A 15,011-nucleotide genomic window follows, 5' to 3' on the forward strand; every position below is an offset into this window, starting at 1 on the left:
GGTAGATGGATTCCTTTGGCAAAGGAGGAAATGCTCACTAACAGGGATGTAAACCAATTTATACACAAAATGTGAGGGAAATAAGATTTTTGTGCATATGGAAAAATGTCTGGGATCTTTTATTTCAGCTCATGAAACATGGGACCAACACTTTACATGGTGCATTTATATTTTAGTTCAGTGTATTTGCAGCAGGCACTTCCCAAATTGTGGGCCCTTCTGACTATAGGCTATGCAATTTAAAACAATCAACAGCTTTTTTTAAAGAAGCTTACTTTAGGGAAAGCTTCCCCTAGCCTTATGGACAAGCCGCCCATGCCTTTTTAATGTGGCATAAACACAACCATTCATGACGTTTTCATCTGATTGTCAAACAATCACTTAACAAAGGCATGTAGGCTACCCGTGCATGTCCACTCACAAAATAAGTTCAGCATCCTAACCCTAACAGAGCACTTGTGCATCCGCAATTTGATGAATGGAAAGATACATTGTAATGACATTATGCGATTGCCTACACTTTTAGCCTGAATCGATGCATCCACTGTCCACGCGCGCCTCGTTCTCCGCCACTGATCTTGCCTTTTGCTGGAGCGTCTCCGCCACTCATCTCCTGAAACCACAACACAATTTGTAGCATATACCACCCGGTTTCCAGTCAATTCGTAAATGTTTTATGCGGCTGACATAAGTCATGGTATACGGCGTACTCCAGTATTTATTTTGACGGGATGCCGTACCTGACCGTACTAACTTAATTTCACCCCTGGTATCAAGATGAAACGAGCTGAAGCAAGTCACTTACGATTCCCCATATGGCAGTTCCTAGTCATTGTTAGCGACAACAACATGTTCCCCCTCCCCTGGCATATATATAGTAGGAAAGCAACACTTTTACCTCAGATGAATAGGGGAAAACAGCTATTTAAGAATCTATACTTGTACTGATGGGTGTGTGTGCATACTGGTACCACTAGGTGAAGCTACTAGACTGGTGTTGGACAGGTTGGCACTTGACAGTGCATCATCCAACCTGCATGCCATGAAGGCGTGTGGAAAATGTACAGAATAGATCAAATGCATGACAAACTTCTGTTATAAATAAAGTAGGCCTAGACTTGGCATACAGTAGGCCACATCTGCTTGATTATCGATTATCGATGTTTGGGGCAAATGAACCAGGACTACGGTTTATTCAGGTAATAAGATTCGATATAATCATAAAGCAATAGACACATTTATTTTCTAATAGGATATATTTGACATAAATTATTATTTTGTTTCATAGGTCAAGGGGCACAGACAATAAGTGGGCGTGGTAAATAGTGAAAGTTAGTTGAACTTTTCCTTGGGAAGGTGCGCCTGCGCAGACTGCTACACTAAAAACCTACCGCTTAACTTCAGCTTTAACTCCAGTCGCCTCGCTTACAGCATGGAAAGGAAAGGTAACATGCCCAAAGAATAGGGATGTTAAATGAATAGTAGCAGTGAATTCGCACAGTAATACGCCAACAGACTGAGGCCGTTGATTTTGGACATATGACTGTTATTAAAGGAATTGTCAAGGCCGAGCATTTTTTGCTAAACTGAACAATAGCGAACCACGCGTTGTAGCTGGCTAGCCACCACATGCTAACTAAAATGAGCTGTAAAAGTTAGCTAGCATTGCTAATTTGCACAGCGCTTGAGTGGGGTGAGAGACTAAGGATACCGCTGACGCTTAAACAGACTAGAAAAACAACAACAACTGACCACTGCTTTAACCAAACCCTTACTCAGATTGTATACATTCTGGAAATAAATATCGGGTTGGGCGTCAGGCGTGCGCTAGTGTTTTCAGCATGGGTGCACGCGCCCAAATAAACGTCGACAATCTCAGTTTGTTTCGTGCTGATTTCTGACGTTTATAAACAGATTATTAAGTTCGTTTGTGTAATTGAATAAACAAAACCCAGCTGTGTTAACTATAACTAGATATATTTTGTAGCTAGCTAAGTCTGTCCATTTGAGCAACTGTCGTTATCGCTAACGGTAGTTATCTGTATCTGTGCTGCTATTTTAGTTACCTCCACATTTGTAATTTATGCAACCACTCTGTATCCCTGGTTTTCGCTATACAAAAAAGTCTCACTGGTGTTTTGGCTATAGCCTGCTATCAATATTATATTTAACTAGCTAGCTTGATACACCTTGCCTGCTAGCTAACTAATATTTTCATAAAAAAGTGAGGGTTCTCCTGAATGAAATAGTATTTTGTCATCTATCCCCGTGACAGTTCTTGCACTGCAGGCGAGGAAGAAGAGGACAAAGACTAAGAAACCCGGCAAAAAGTGAGTACCTAGCTAGTAACTTTTGTTGGTTAGTTAGCCATATGAACTGTCGAGTGCTTCTCTCCCTTACGAAAAACATATTGCAGTCAAGAGTGCAGTATAACTGCAGTTATTCTCCAATTACTGCGTTCAAAATACCACAGTCTACTGCCGTTTCAAAGCAACAATCTTTTTTTGTAAAGGCAGTGCATAACTGAATTGAATGTGTAGGGTCAGCTGGGCAGCACACGAGCAGTGCCACGAGCACTGCCATGACACACGAGCACTGCCATGACAGTCCAGGCATTGGAACTGGTGAACATTAGATAAAGCAATAATTTATGTACACTAAATTTCTGTATAACACTTTGACATCTGCTGGTGTTAAATGGGCATTATAAATAAGTTTGACTATATATACTTTTTATATGTAATAGTATGTGGACACCCCTTCAAATTAGTAGATTTGGCTATTTCAGCCTCAACCGTTGTTGAAAGTTGTATATAATCAAACATACAGCCATGCAATCTTCATAGACAAACAGTGGTAGTAGAATGGCCTTAACTGAAGAGCTCAAGAGATTTTCAATGTCATAGGGTGCCAGCTTTCCAACAAGTAAGTTTGTCAAATGTCTGAGCTGCTAGAGCTGCCCTTGTCAACTGTAAATGCTGTTATTGTGAAGTGGACACGTCTAGGAGCAACAACGGCTCAGGCGCAAAGTGGTAGGCCACACAAGCTCACAGAATGGGACCGCCAAGTGCTGAAGTGCGTGAAAGTTGTCTGTCCTCTATTTCAACACTCACTACCGAGTTGCTTCCAGAGATGGTATGGAACGTCAGCACAATAACTGTTTGTTGGGAGCTCCGTGAAATGGGTTTCCATTGCCGAGCAGCGTCAGCTGGTGGAAAGCTTGCCGCCATTGGACTCTGATGAATCACTCTTCATCTGACAGCATATAATGACATTCTAGATGATTCTGTGCTTCCAACTTTGTGGCAACAGTTTAGGGAAGGCCTTTTCCAGTTTCAGCATGACAATTCCCCCATGCACAAAGCAAGGGCCGTATAGAAATGGTTTGTCTATCAGTGTGGAAGAAATTGACTGGCTTGCACAGAGCCCTGACCTCAACCCCGTTGAACACCTTTGGGATGAATTGAAATGTCGACTGCGAGCCAGGCCTAATCGCCCAACATCAGTGCCCAATCTCACTAATGCTCTTGTGAGACTGAATGGAAGCAAGTCCACCGCAGCAATGTTCCAACATCTAGTGGAAAGCCTTCCCAGAATAGTGGAGGCTGTTATAGCAGCAAAGGGGGGGACCAACTCCATATAAATGCCCATGATTTGTGAAAGATGTTCGAAAAGCAGGTGTCCACATACTTTTGGTCATGTAGTGCAGTGGTTCCCAACCAGGGGTAATGGGACCCATGGGGGTATTTGGCCTATCCAAATGGGGTAATTGAGAAGACTCATGAGACCATAGGCCAACTGGTCAAATGCACATGAGGGGGTACATCAGGGGTACTCTGGGCAGAGCAAAATTGGTAGCTGCCTGGTGTTTAGTTTAAAAAAAATTAATTGCGTTCCTCATCCTGATTTGTGTGGTTGTCATTCCTACCATGCGGTGCCTTTTCCGTACCCGGGACATATTTCTTCCTATTTAGTGTAAAATGTGGTTTCCAAAGGGCTTTAAATATGTCAGGTGTCCTTTACCTGAACACAAAAATGTGGATCTTGAAAGGGAATTTTATGCCTTTTGAACACTTTATTTCAGTGGATGTCAGGCATTTTTGCCATTTCCCCGGGTAGTATTCATCAGCTTCTGTGAGAAGTTTAAGCCTAAAATATTTCATTATCTTTATTCATTTTATGTCCCTTGTTTTGTCAAAACGTGTTCTCATGTTTTTTATATTTATTCTTATTAAGCTTTGTGTCCCTGCTATCCCCTTCCACCCTGTTAGTTTGTAATTCTCCTGTAAGAAAACAACCCCTTCCTACAATGACGACACATTCAGGAAGTGTCATTTCTTTGGTGGGAATCATTTCAAAGGTGAATAAGTAAACACTCAGTTTTATCTATGTTTCATGTTAGTTTGTATGTCTCACTAAAATCAAGTGTTAGGTATAATTATAGATATAATTCCAATGTAAACGTATGCTTTATAGAGGTTAAAGTGATCATTACTTAATCTTGCAGAGCTCTGGCAAATTTAGGCTCCAAATTTCCACCCTGTTAGGATTGTGCACCAACAGGTTTGGAATTGCGTCAACTAAATGAAGTGCCTGAGCTTGACTACTATGTTTTTCTGAAACACAAATGTCTTTTTCCTCATAAATATACAGTACCAGTCAAAAGTTTGGACACGCCTACTCATTCAAGGGTTTTTCTTTATTTGTACTATTTTCTACATTGTAGAATAATAGTGAAGACATCAATACTATGAAATAACACATGGAATCATGGAGTAACGAAAAGTGTTAAACAAATCAAAATATTTTTTATATTTGAGATTCTTCAAAGTAACCACCCTTTGCCTTGATGAAAGTTTTGCACGCTCTTGGTATTCTCTCAACCAGCTTCATGAGGAATGCTTTTCCAACAGTCTTGAACAGTTTTACTGACAGTTGTGGCTACTTTGTATGATGTATTGTTTCTACCTTCTTGACCTTTGTGCTGTTGACTTTGCCCAGTAATGTTTGTACCATGTTTTTGAGTTGCTACTAGAGGTCGACCGATTATGATTTTTGAACAACGATACCGATTTATTGGAGTACCAAAAAAAGCCGATACCGATTAATCAGCAGATTTTTATATGTTTGTAATAATGACGATTACAACAACACTGAATCAACACTTTTATTTTAACTTAATATAATACATAAATAAAAAATCAATTTAGTCTCAAAATAAATAATGAAACATGTTCAATTTTGTTTAAATAATGCAAAAACACAGTGTTGGAGAAGAAAGTAAAAGTGCAATATGTGCCATGTAAGAAAGCTAACGTTTAAGTTCCTTGCTCAGAACATGAGAACATATGAAAGCTGGTGGTTCCTTTTAACATGAGTCTTCAATATTTCCAGATAAGAAGTTTTAGGTTGTAGTTATTATAGGACTATTTCTCTCTTTGTATTTCATATATTTGACTATTGGATGTTCTTATAGGCAATATAGTATTGCAAGCCTAATCTCGGGAGTTGATAGGCTTGAAGTCAAACAGTGCTACTTCAAGCATTGCGAAGAGCTGCTGGCAAGCTCAGGGAAGTGCTGTTTGAATGAATGCTTACAAGCCTGCTGCTGCCTACCACCGCTCAGTCAGACTGTTCTATCAAATATCAAAATCATAGACTTAATTATAATATAATAAACACACAAAAATACGAGCCTTAGGTCATTAGTATGGTCAAATCCGGGAACTATCATTTCGTAAACAAAACGTTTATTCTTTCAGTGAAATACGGAACTGTTCCATATTTTATCTAACTGGTGGCAACCCTACTCTAAATATGGCTTTTACATTGCACAACCTTCAATGTTATGCCATAATAATGTACAATTCTGGCAAATTATTTACGGTCTTTGTTAGGAAGAAATGGTCTTCACACAGTTCGCAACGAGCCAGGCAGTCCAAACTGCCTCATATACCCTGACTCTGCTTGCACAGAACGCAAGAGAAGTGACACAATTTCTCGAGTTAATATTGCCTGCTAACATTAATATCTTAACTAAATATGCAGGTTTAAAAAATATATACTTCTGTGTATTGATTGTAATAAAGGCATTGATGTTTATGGTTAGGTACATTCGTGCAAAGACGGTGCTTCTTCAGTGAATGCGCTTGTTTATTCATTACCTGTTTGGCGAAGTAGGCTGTGATTCGATGATAAATTAACCAAATGTGTGCAAAGCTGTCATCAAGGCAAAGCGCGGCTATTTGAAGAATCTGAAATATAAAATATATTTAGAAAAAAAATAGTAAAATATTTTTGGGTTACTAAGTGATTCCATGTGTTTTTTCATAGTTTTGATGTCTTCACTATTATTCTACAATGTAGAAAATAGTAAAAATAAAGAAACCCTGGAATGAGTAGTTGTTCTAAAACTTTTGACCAGTTGTGTTTGTGTTATTTATTTATTAAGAAATAAATAAACTGGGTGGTTCGAGCCCTGAATGCTGATTGGCTGACAGCCGTGGTATACCTCGGGTATGACAACATTTATTTTTACTGGTCTAATTGCCTTGGTAACCAGTTTATAATAGTAATAAGTCACCTCTGGGGTTTGTGATATATGGCTAATATACCACGGCTAAGGGCTGTATCCAGGCACTATGCATTGTGTCGTGCTTTTGAACAGCCCTTAGCTGTGGTATAATTCACCATATATATTTTTAATTTCACATTTATTTAACCAGGTAGGAAAGTTGAGAACAAGTTCTCATTTACAATTGCGACCTGGCCAAGATAAAGCAAAGCAGTTCGACACATACAACAACACAGTTACACATGGAGTAAAACAAACCTACAGTCAATAATAGAGTAGAAAAATAAGTCTATATACAATGTGAGCAAATGAGGTGAGAAGGGAGTAAAGGCAAAAAAAAGGCCATGGCGGCGAAGTAAATACAATATAGCAAGTAAAACACTGGAATGGTTGATTTGCAGTGGAAGAATGTGCAAAGTAGAGATAGAAATAATGGGGTGCAAAGGAGCAAAAATAAATAAATACAGTAGGGGGAGAGGTAGTTGTTTGGGCTAAATTATAGATGGGCTATGTACAGGTGCAGTAATCTGTGAGCTGCTCTGACAGCTGGTGCTTAAAGCTAGTGAGGGAGAAGTGTTTCCAGTTTCAGAGATTTTTGTAGTTCGTTCCAGTCATTGGCAGCAGAGAACTGGAAGGAGAGGCGACCAAAGGAAGAATTGGTTTTGGGGGTGACCAGAGAGATATACCTGCTGGAGCGCGTGCTACAGGTGGGTGCTGCTATGCTGACCAGCGAGCTGAGATAAGGCGGGACTTTACCTAGCAGGGTCTTGTAGATGACCTGGAGCCAGTGGGTTTGGCGACGAGTATGAAGCGAGGGCCAACCAACGAGAGCGTACAGGTCGCAGTGGTGGGTAGTATATGGGGCTTTGGTGACAAAACGGATGGCGCTGTGATAGACTGCATCCAATTTATTGAGTAGGGTATTGGAGGCTATTTTGTAAATGACATCCTCGAAGTTGAGGATCGGTAGGGTGGTCAGTTTTACAAGGGTATGTTTGGCAGCATGAGTGAAGGATGCTTTGTTGCGAAAAAGGAAGTCAATTCTAGATTTAACTTTGGATTGGAGATGTTTGATGTGAGTCTGGAAGGAGAGTTTACAGTCTAACCAGACACCTAGGTATTTGTAGTTGTCCACATTTTCTAAGTCAGAACCGTCCAGAGTAGTGATGGTGGATGGGCGGGCAGGTGCAGGCAGAGATCAGTTGAAGAGCATGCATTTGGTTTTACTTGTATTTAAGAGCAATTGGAGGCCACGGAAGGAGAGTTGTATGGCATTGAAGCTCGTCTCGAGGTTTGTTAACACAGTGTCCAAAGAAGGGCCAGAAGTATACAGAATGGTGTCGTCTGCGTAGAGGTGGATCAGAGACTCACCAGCAGCAAGAGCGACATCATTGATGTATACAGAGAAGAGAGACGGTCCAAGAATTGAACCCTGTGGCACCCCCATAGAGACTGCCAGAGGCCCGGACAACAGGCCCTCCGATTTGACACACTGAACTCTATCAGAGAAGTAGTTGGTGAACCAGGCGAGGTAATCATTTGAGAAACCAAGGCTATCGAGTGACGATGAGGATGTGGTGCTTGACAGTCGGAAGCCATGGCCAGGTCAATGAATACGGCTGCACAGTACTGTTTCTTATTTCTTTCTTATTATATATCACACCCCCTCGGGCCTTATTGCTTAAATTTATTTTTTATTTACTTTTCTCCCCCAATAAATGTAGGTCCAAAGGGCACTGGACATTAGGAATGACCCCGTTGACTCAATCACTTCCACTGACATGTGAAGCGAAAGCTGCTCTGATACAGGCATTCCTGCATCCAGGGCTGCATCTACCTTGGGGGTAGTAGAGAAGGCACCAGTCCTGAGTGCTGCTGTTACTGATCATTAATGAATACATTTAAACAACCGTTGACATTATTCCTGATGACAGTGGTGTTCCTAAGACGATAGTCATTCTTATGCTTTCACTGAATACCTCCTGTGTTTGGAGGGGACTTCTGGCTGCAATCACTACAGGGTTAATGGCAAAGAGCCTTTTCATTAGAGACACATCTGTCTTCAGCCTGTCCCCATTGTGCCCCCCTCCCTCATACACACACCAGTGTTTTTCATTAGCGTCGGCTAATCAGCTGCTTACAGACTCGTTTTTTTAGCCAGCTACATTTTCCACTTCGTATTTCGAGAGTGAGAATAATTGGTAGAATGGAAACCTGGAAAAACATAAATTTATTTTTTAGAATGTGGGCTATTTACTTTATTTTTCTGTTTTAATAAAATACATAATTTGAAAAACAAATATTGTGGCATTTCATATCTTGCAGTAAAAGTGTAAATAAGAACCTTGAGTCTACCAAGATAACATATGGAATTGTTTTAAGATGGTTATACCAAGGATCATTTAGCTATTTGATTTGGAGTTTTTATGAAACATTACCTTAATGCCCATTAACGCATTGAAAAACAACATCATACATGGATAAATGGACTGTCCCCCCAAAAATCTAAATGAAGTTTGTCTGTCCTATATCTGAGATGAATAAGAAAGATCAGGAAACCATTTTCCCAAATGTATTTAACCTCATATTTTAAGCACTATTTGAACTGGTACCCAGCTACCTTCAGACCAGGCTTGTGAGGCTTGTGGGTGTCCTAGAACAAAACAGCCGACATCTAGACGTTCGTGTGAGACTCACCTTTCCATATTAGTGTGTAGCACAAACTGTTTGGATGGTACTGATAGCAGATCGGATGTACCGACTTCAGACTAGGCCCGTGACGCTAATGGCGGTCGTAGAGCAAAACACTCATCTTTCCACCGAGTGGGTCATAATAGTTTCTAGGCCAAACCGTTTGGACGCTACAGACGTTTTTTTTCGCGATCTCTCATGGTCTGACAAACTTCGCTTTAGCTCTGTCACCTTTCACCTCAGATGTGGAAGGGGGGCATCGGCGGATGTAACTTAAACTGGCAGATTTGGATGGGGATTTTAGAATTATTATTATGCTAATTAGATTTCTGAGGGGCTACGGAAATAGACTCTCTAGGGGTTGATCTCAAGAGAAGACAAGTTAAGTGTTTTAATGTTATCCTACTTAGAAAATAGTCCTACCCTAAAGCATGGTAGTACTAAGATCTTTGGTGCATGTTAATTCCACTGAAACGAAATGATCTGAAAGGTACAATGCTTTTGGGAAAAACAACCATGATCATCTAGACGTAGACAATATCCAAAATAACCAACACACTGAATTCATACATTTTCAGTCATTTTTAATTCAAAAGTTATATCTTTCTACACAATACCGCAACACATTTTTTTTCAATCTGGGAGGTGAACTCAAAGTGTTGTACGTTTTCAGATGGAGTCAAGGCATTGAAGTCAAGAATGTTCCAGAGGCCACAAAAATAGAGCTTATAGGGCATAAACACATGACGAACCACCGGGGCCTGGCTGGCTACTCTGTACACACCTAGCCTCTGAGATTCAGAGAGACGGCTCTCTAGCCAGAGCTCTGTATTTTGAGATTCAAGGAGACGGCTCTCTAGCCAGAGCTCTGCCTTTTGAGATTCAAGGAGACGGCTCTCTAGCCAGAGCTCTGCCTTTTGAGATTCAAGGAGACGACTCTCTAGCCAGAGCTCTGCCGTTTGAGATTCAAGGAGACGGCTCTCTAGCCAGAGCTCTGCCTTTTGAGATTCAGGGAGACGGCTCTCTAGCCAGAGCTCTGCCTTTTGAGATTCAAGGAGACGGCTCTCTAGCCAGATCTCTGCCTTTTGAGATTCAGGGAGACGGCTCTCTAGCCAGAGCTCTGCCTTTTGAGATTCAGGGAGACGGCTCTTTAGCCAGAGCGCTGCCTTTTGAGATTCAGGGAGACGGCTTGATTAGCCTTCTCTCCTCTGAGCTCACACATACTCATCTGCTCTGGTGTTTTGTGCTCTGAGGGAGATAGCAGTGCTCATAGGGCCTGAAGGCCTGTGGAGCTGTAGGGTTGTGTTGTATGTAGAGGTCTGACCAACCGACCGAGATAGATGGTGTGCTGTCTTCAGGCATCATTAGATATCATGGAGCGTCGCCCCTTGGAACAGAGTTTTGTGGTCCCAGAGAGGTTTGGATTCGTTTCAGGACGCGTGTGAAGTTGATTGGGGACGGGGTTTGCTCTCTACAAGCGTGTGTGTGTGCTTCCCATTGGCTCATTCATCCCCTGTAACTATACCCCAGGTCGTTGATGTACATGAGAATGTGTTCTCAGTCAACGTACCTGGTAAAATGAGGGTTAAATAAAAAAGTGTCTTGGTTGGCGGTTGCTCTCCAAACGGCTGAGCCCCAACCCTCAGAGGACTCTGTTACGTAAGGCTGCTGAAGTGAGGACACTACGGTAGACACACACACACACATACACCAATCCCAATCCTTGTAACTAGTGCCTAGGGTCTTGGTAGCTTCAGTATGAAGAGGGACTGCGCTTCTGCCTAGTCTGTTTGGCTGTCTTTTTGGGATACTGCAGATCTCACTGTCACACACACACACGCACGCGCACACACACGCACACACACACACACACACACACACACACACACACACACACACACACACACACACACACACACACACACACACACACACACACACACACACACACACACCTACTTTGCTTCCAGGGCTCAGGGGGAAACACACGCTGCCTCCTGTCCTCAGGCTTTGTCTGGTTGTCCTAAGATGATCTACACAACTTTAACTGTCCTTACGTTCCTATCTTCTACCCATCTCTTCGCGTCTTACCTCGCCCTCTCTCCCTTCGCGTCTTACCTCGCCCTCTCTCCCTTCGCGTCTTACCTCGCCCTCTCTCCCTTCGCGTCTTACCTCGCCCTCTCTCCCTTCGCGTCTTACCTCGCCCTCTCTCCCTTCGCGTCTTACCTCGCCCTCTCTCCCTTCGCGTCTTACCTCGCCCTCTCTCCCTTCGCGTCTTACCTCGCCCTCTCTCCCTTCGCGTCTTACCTCGCCCTCTCTCCCTTCGCGTCTTACCTCGCCCTCTCTCCCTTCGCGCCTTCTCTCATTTCTCACAACTTGCCTCTCCTTCCCCCCTCCCATTCGTCTGTCTGAGTCCTGCTCGCTCCCCTCTCTCCTCACCCTCCCTTTCTCTCTCTTTCACCCCCCCTCTTACCTCAGTAGCTCAGTAATATTAGCTGAGCAGGCAGCGCAGTGTGTTCAGTTCTGGTGTGGTACAGAGGAGAGTCGGGGAGCGGCGTGGTGAGCGATCCCCAGATTAGAGCACCGTTCCTTGGTTAGCCTAGCCGAGAGTCCCCTGGGCCATGTGGCTCCTTGACTGGATCGTCTCTCTCAATACCACCGTGGTCAAGCTGGCCACCGGCCTGAGGTGCAAGTGAGTGGCAGATTTGACTGTTTTCCTTAAGACTTTATTATCCCATCCCTCTCGTTCTCGACTGCTCCCCTCCCGCTCGCCCCCCCCCCTTCCTTCCCTCTCTTTCTTTCTGTCCTCATCCCTCTCTCCTCTCTTGTCTCTCTCCTCTCAAAAATCTAGGGCCGGCGCTGACTCCATCCCTGTTAGACCTAATTTTGGTGATCTTTTTTAGACTAAAATATAATTAAGTCTTGGTCACATTTGTCTTAAATAATGATTTAGTCTAGTTATTGTCAAAATGACAGTGGGTCGTTTTAGTCAACTAAATGTTATTTTGTTTTAGTCACATTTTAGTCATCACATTTGAATTGCCTCACTAACCTTAAATGAATTTCTCACCCATTTACACAAAATACCCCATAATGACAAATTGAAAACCATGTTTTTAGAAATGTTTGCAAATGTATTTAAACTAAAACACAGATCTCATTTACACTGGACAAAAATATAAATGCAACATGTAAAGTGTTGGTTTCATGAGCTGAAATAATAAACAATCCCAGAAATGTTCCATACGCACAAAAAGTGTTTCGCTCCAATATTGTGCACAAATGTGTTTACATCCCTGTAAGTGAGCATTTATCCTTTGCCAAGATATTCCATCCACCTGACAGGTGTGGTATATCAAGAAACTTGCCTGATCATTACCGCAGGGGACAATAAAAAGCCACTCTAAAATGTGCAGGTTTGTCACAGAACACATCCATGCTTCAAGCATTGCACTGTTTGACTTCAAGCCTATCAACTCCCAAGATTAGGCTGGCAATACTAAAGTACATATTAGAACATCCAATAGTCAAAGGTATATGAAATACAAATGGTATAGGGTGAAATCGTCCTATAATAACTACAACCTAAAACTTCTTATCTGGAAATATTGAAGACTCATGTTAAAAGGAACCACCAGCTTTCATATATTCTCATGTTTTGAGCAAGGAACTTAAACATTAGCTTTTTTTTATGCCACGTATTGCACTTTTACTTTCTTCTCCAACACTTTGTTTTTACATTATTTAAACCAAATTGAACATGGTTCATTATTTATTTGAGACTATATTGATTTTATTGATGTATTATATTAAGTTAAAATAAGTCTTCATTGTTCATTCAGTGTTGTTGTAATTGTCATTATTACAAATATATATATATATATATATATATATATATATATAAAAATCGGTCGTTTTAATCGGTATCGGCTTTTGTTTGGCCCTCCAATAATCGGTATCGGCGTTGAAAAATCATAATCGGTCGACCTCTACCTCCAACTTCATTTTAGAGAATTTGGCAGTACGTCCAACCGGCCTCATAACAACTGCAGACCTTGTGTATGGTGTTGGGTGGGCGAGCAGTTTGCTGATGTCAACGTGCCCAATGATGGCAGTGAGGTTATGGTATGGGCAGGTATAAGCTACGGACAATGAACACAATTGCATTTTATCGATGGCAATTTGAATGCACAGAGATACCGTGACGAGATCCTGAGGCCCATTGTCGTGCCGTTCACCGGCCACTATCACCTCATGTTTCAGCATGATAATGCGCGGCCTCAAGTCTCATTGATCTGTCCACAATTCCTGGAAGCTGACCTCTTCCATGGGATGCATACTTACCAGACATGTTACCCAATGAGTATGTGTATTTCAGCATGTTCCAGTTCCTGCCAATATCCAGCAACTTCGCACACCAATTGAAGAGTGGGACAACATTCCACAGGCCACAATAAACAGCCTGATCAACTATCGCACTCCACGAGGCAAATGGTGGTCACACCAGATACAGACTAGTTTTCTGATCCACACCCCTACCTTTTTTTGAAGGTATCTGTGACCAACCGATGCATTTCTGTATCTAGCCATGTAAAATGCATAAATTAGGGCCTAATGAATGTATTTCAATGGACTGATTTCCTCCTATGAACTGTAACTCAGTAAAGTCGTAGAAATTGTTGTATGTTTTATTTTTGTTCTGTATACATAAGTATTAACAATGTAAAAAAAAAATATATAATACAAGAAAGGGACACGCGCAATTGTGTGTCCAATGTTTCTGTCTTCGCTTAGGGTGGCAGTTAGCCCAGTGGTTAGAGTGTTGGGCCAGTAACCAAAAGGTTGCTAGATCGAATCCCTGAGCTGACAAGATGAAAAATCTTTCGTTCTACCCCTGAACAAGGCAGTTAACCCACTGTTCCTAGGCCGTCATTGTAAAATAAGAATTTGTTCTTAACTGACTTGCCTAGTTAAATATAACATAAATAAGTAGCTGAGATGCCGGTGAGAATGGCCAGATCGCGTGACAGGCATTTGATAATAAGAATTGAGATATCTGAGAGAGCCATGTGAGTGAGAGGCGCTTCGGAGCGCGGCGATTGGCAGCCACACAAGGGGGATGCCGCCGGGAAATTCGAGGCCTGGTGAGAATATTATCAAGTGTTGTCAAATTGTGAATGAGCGACTGATGAAGTGTCTACCGCCTACGCAAGAAACAAAGCAGAGCTCATGTCTTTCATGCAACTTTTTTCAAATCCTCATTAGTCGCATCATGCAGCCTCAATGTATTAGACATCTAAACATATAGCCCAACGTTTGTATCACAACTAAAGTTGCATAAATAACTCTAAATTAAGCATATAGGAGGACCTGTTTCTTCGTTAACCCATCCACCCAGAATAGTTTCATGTGCACACTCCCTCGGAAATCGTTTGGAGAAAATATCCAACACGTTGAAAAATATCTGGTTCTGCCCTTGAGCAAGGCAGTTAACCCCAACAACAACAGCTCCCCGACTCCCATTGTGGGAAGAGCAGTGTTGGCAGCCACCCACACCTCTCCGATCCAGTGGGGTTTGTCCAAAAGCTTAAGTGAAGTTTCTGTTGGACCTTGTGTGCAACTGAGGATAAAAAGAAATGTGCCTTATTTGCATCAGTCATTTTTTTGCCGGCAGATTGGAGTTCGGTTGCTGGGCGGAGTTGACTCATGAATGACATGGGTGTGGTATTTATTTTCCACCTATAAT

The 15,011-nt window shown here is 42.0% G+C and overlaps 1 protein-coding gene across 3 annotated transcripts in view; it reads left to right on the forward strand.

Annotated features, from left to right (window-relative positions):
- Positions 1–1,355: 1,355 nt before the first annotated feature.
- srpk1b (SRSF protein kinase 1b) overlaps positions 1,356–15,011 on the forward strand; it is a 52,422-nt gene continuing 38,766 nt past the window's right edge. The window contains exons 1-2 of one of the 3 annotated variants that reach the window (XM_055918044.1): positions 1,356–1,445; positions 2,276–2,330. In XM_055918044.1, the coding sequence (XP_055774019.1) occupies positions 1,433–1,445; positions 2,276–2,330 (68 nt within the window). In that variant the 5' untranslated portion in view covers positions 1,356–1,432. Of the gene's footprint in view, positions 1,446–2,275; positions 2,331–11,781; positions 11,958–15,011 lie in introns of those variants that run through there. The other 2 variants (XM_055918045.1, XM_055918043.1) reach the window with 2 other exon arrangements.

The sequence above is a fragment of the Salvelinus fontinalis genome, chromosome 3 (genome assembly GCF_029448725.1).
Source record: "Salvelinus fontinalis isolate EN_2023a chromosome 3, ASM2944872v1, whole genome shotgun sequence".
Classification (NCBI taxonomy): domain Eukaryota; kingdom Metazoa; phylum Chordata; class Actinopteri; order Salmoniformes; family Salmonidae; genus Salvelinus; species Salvelinus fontinalis.